Genomic DNA, 3,348 nt, shown 5'->3' with positions numbered 1-3,348 from the left:
TTACAATTATTTCTACACTATACGTGTTTACGTAATAACTTCACGTATTACAATTATTTCTACACTATACGTGTTTACGTAATAACTTCACGTATTACAATTATTTCTACACTATACGTGTTTGTTTACGTAACAAATATTCGAACTTCACGCATTACATTATTTCTGTTTTATTTTCATAATTTCAAATTCCTTTTTTGATTCAAAATAATACTTGAAGCTAGGAAAAAAAAAAAAGAATGCAATGTTTTAGATATATACGATGAATCATTTGGTGATAAAACAATCCTAATATATTATTCCATTAGCTATTATCTTTCACATAGTCATATTACAATGGTTAGAAGAAAAGGAAGAATGAAAACAAACCGATAATAATAGCAACCATATTCATAATCAATTAGGACAATCGGATCCTTTTCATTTTTCATATTGACAAAGCCTTGATCAGTTACTTTGATACCATCACGTAAAAGTAAATTTCCTTCCTGAAAATATACCAGAAAATGATTGTTTTCCTTTCTAATTCTCCACATACTGATAGTATTTCATTGGATGAAAGTTTGAAGTTAACACATGAAAGGAACAAGTAAATTATTCAAGGAAATTGTCAAAAAGTCATTTTTGGCGGTTACGATTGACGGTTATGTTTTCTTTGTTAAATGGTTCTGCAAAAATTGAGTCCTATAATTAATTGAGTCCTATCATTGCTTGTAAAAAATAAAAAGTTATTTTATTAAAATTTAAATTAATTTAAAAATTCAAAAAACTTGAGATTTTAATTGAAAAATAGCAGAAATTGTATCACAAAAAATGATACAAACATACATGCAAATCATTATTGCTGAAAACAATTGGACTACCACTTTGCGCTAAGCATTCTTTGCATATCTTCAATTCTTTTGCTAATAAATCAATCGTGATAAAATCAGGACACTGTAATAAAACATTTATCATTAATTGGGATAAGTGAAATAAAGAGTGGACGATGATAATAATGTCGAAAGTAAAGTATGAAGCATGAATGATTTGGTAAACTTACAAGTTCTTTATTAACTTTTGCTAAAGTAGTATGCATCGGATAACTTCTTGTCCATCGAGTTGAACTTTTTAAGCCAATGATTAGATCATCCACAAATTGTGCCAAACTACACACTTTGCTAATTGGCATATCTAATGAATGTACTCTTGCAAGAATTCGACCAACTTCTTGTGCAATACTATGGAACAAATGTAATAACTAAAATAATTAAAACGATATCTAATTTTTCTCATTTATTCAGCCTAATTATTTCCTAGAATATATAACCATTCCGAAGACAATGATATTTTTGAATGAAATAAGTTTCTAAAAAAGATCAATTCCAAAGGAACATTAAGTTAAAGAGACATTAAGATTTACGAACCATGGTTTACAGTATTCATCATTGGTAAGTGGTCGTGATGGAATATATTCCTCAAAGCGTCCTCCGGGAAATATTCCCAATAAACGAGGACCCAAATATCTGTAATATTCAAAAATCAACAACAACAAATTAGTAAAAAAAATCTTTTAATTATTTGATAAGTTTTAAATTTTATTAAATATTATTTCAAAATATTTAAAAAGTTTTCAGTTATTCCTAATTGTTTGAAAATGATAAAATTTATTATTAGGATAAGCTAGAAATAAGGAAAAACTGCTAACCTATTTATTTAAATTTTACAGTAATTGTTTTGCAAAATATTAAAATTACTTATTAATTTTTAAATAAATATAACCTTTAACTAATCATGAAAAAAGTATAACGACAAGTAAATTTTAAAAAAAAAAAAGCAAATTATGTCATAAATAAGAAAATAAACAAAAACCGTTCGGATAGAATAGCTGAGATAATTCCTTCGGATAATTCGTAACGTTCATTGAGATTTCCATAAATGCGAAGAATAACTTTTTTTGGTTCATTACATTTAGCTTTTATTCCATTTGGTAATTCTACCACAAAAATTTTATTGTTAAATCCACCTCTATATATGTTATCAATTATTTTTAATGATAAAATTACAATTTTAATTTACACAGTAAATTAATTTGCCGTATGAATAAGAAACAATTTTTAGCAAGAGTAATTAAAATCGAATTTTATTCTAAAATTTTAAAATTTGAAAATTTAAAAACTATCAAGTAGATAATTTTATAAATGATATTTCTATGCATGATAAGTTAAACTTTAATCTCTAATTAAATCCAATCCTATTCAATTATTTTGAGGAAATAATTTGAAACTAATGAAACTAAGCTTTAAGATAATATAAATTTCTTTTTTAAATACCATGGAAATAATACATTTTATGATGAATAAATTAAATTCAAATTATTTCCAAAAATTAACCACTAATCTCTTAACAACAAAATTGTTAAAATTTCAATTCTTATATCGTTAAAGTATAATTCTTTGAGTATAAATTTGGTTAATCAATATATTTTAAATATATTATAAAATATCAAACTGACCTTGGTGTAGTGATACAAATTTGTTGACAGGATACAGTTGTCCAAATTCCGCCAAGATATGATGCACATAATTGGCCAAGTTTATTTCGAAGTGTTAAATCATCGAGCGATCGAGCAAATATACATTTCAAAGCATTTCTTTCATCAGCCAGATCTTCTTTTTGTGCCATCGATATTGTCGCAATTAACAGCAAACAAGTACGTTCTGCTCGATTGCAATGACAAATACGCAATTAAAAATCGATTTTTACCAATATGAGCAAATAAATATAGTGAAGTGACAATGTCAATTATTCATTGGGAAGAATTTACATCTTATTGTAATCTTTGGACTCATCTATTTTCTCATATATCATTAACAATTGGCAAACACTTTTTTTTTTTTCTATTTATTAATTCTTAGTTAAATTTTTTAATTTTTAACAAAAACCAAAAATAAAAACGAAAAAAAACGACAAAAAAATAATTTTTAATTAATTATTAATTAGTAATTATTATAATTAAAATATTCATTCACTGGCTTATCTGTAATTTTATATTATTTTAAGAGGATGAAAAACGCACGTTTCCGTGATACACGTATCCGTGTAACAAGCAAATATTCATTTAAAATTACGTAATATATCCATTTGGTAAGTAAATATTAATTCAATATTACATAATGTATTTCATAAATTGATTACTTATTAAGTTATTGCTAATAATAATATGGAAAATAATTACACAGATAATGATAAGATAACAGGAAATGAATGATATTGATAATAATTGTACAAGATTAAAGTGTAATTAATTACACACACTGATAATAATTAAAGAAAATTTAATTAATTACATCCTTTCATCTTCAGTAT

General features: G+C 24.8%; 1 protein-coding gene across 1 annotated transcript in view; it reads right to left on the bottom strand.

Moving 5' to 3' along the window:
- The window catches only part of LOAG_17655 (hypothetical protein), a gene marked incomplete at its 5' end in the record, with an annotated part of 4,464 nt that extends 1,800 nt beyond the window's left edge, over positions 1 to 2,664 (bottom strand). Inside the window, 6 exons of the mRNA XM_020450317.1 lie at positions 370 to 488; positions 829 to 936; positions 1,043 to 1,220; positions 1,407 to 1,505; positions 1,852 to 2,007; positions 2,495 to 2,664. Coding sequence (XP_020306028.1) covers positions 370 to 488; positions 829 to 936; positions 1,043 to 1,220; positions 1,407 to 1,505; positions 1,852 to 2,007; positions 2,495 to 2,664 — 830 coding nt within the window. The remainder of the gene's footprint in view (positions 1 to 369; positions 489 to 828; positions 937 to 1,042; positions 1,221 to 1,406; positions 1,506 to 1,851; positions 2,008 to 2,494) is intronic.
- Between the last annotated feature and the right edge of the window lie 684 nt (positions 2,665 to 3,348).

This window comes from Loa loa (genome assembly GCF_000183805.2).
Source record: "Loa loa unplaced genomic scaffold supercont3.108, whole genome shotgun sequence".
Classification (NCBI taxonomy): Eukaryota; Metazoa; Nematoda; class Chromadorea; order Rhabditida; family Onchocercidae; genus Loa; species Loa loa.
This window is presented reverse-complemented; position numbering and strand designations above follow the sequence as displayed.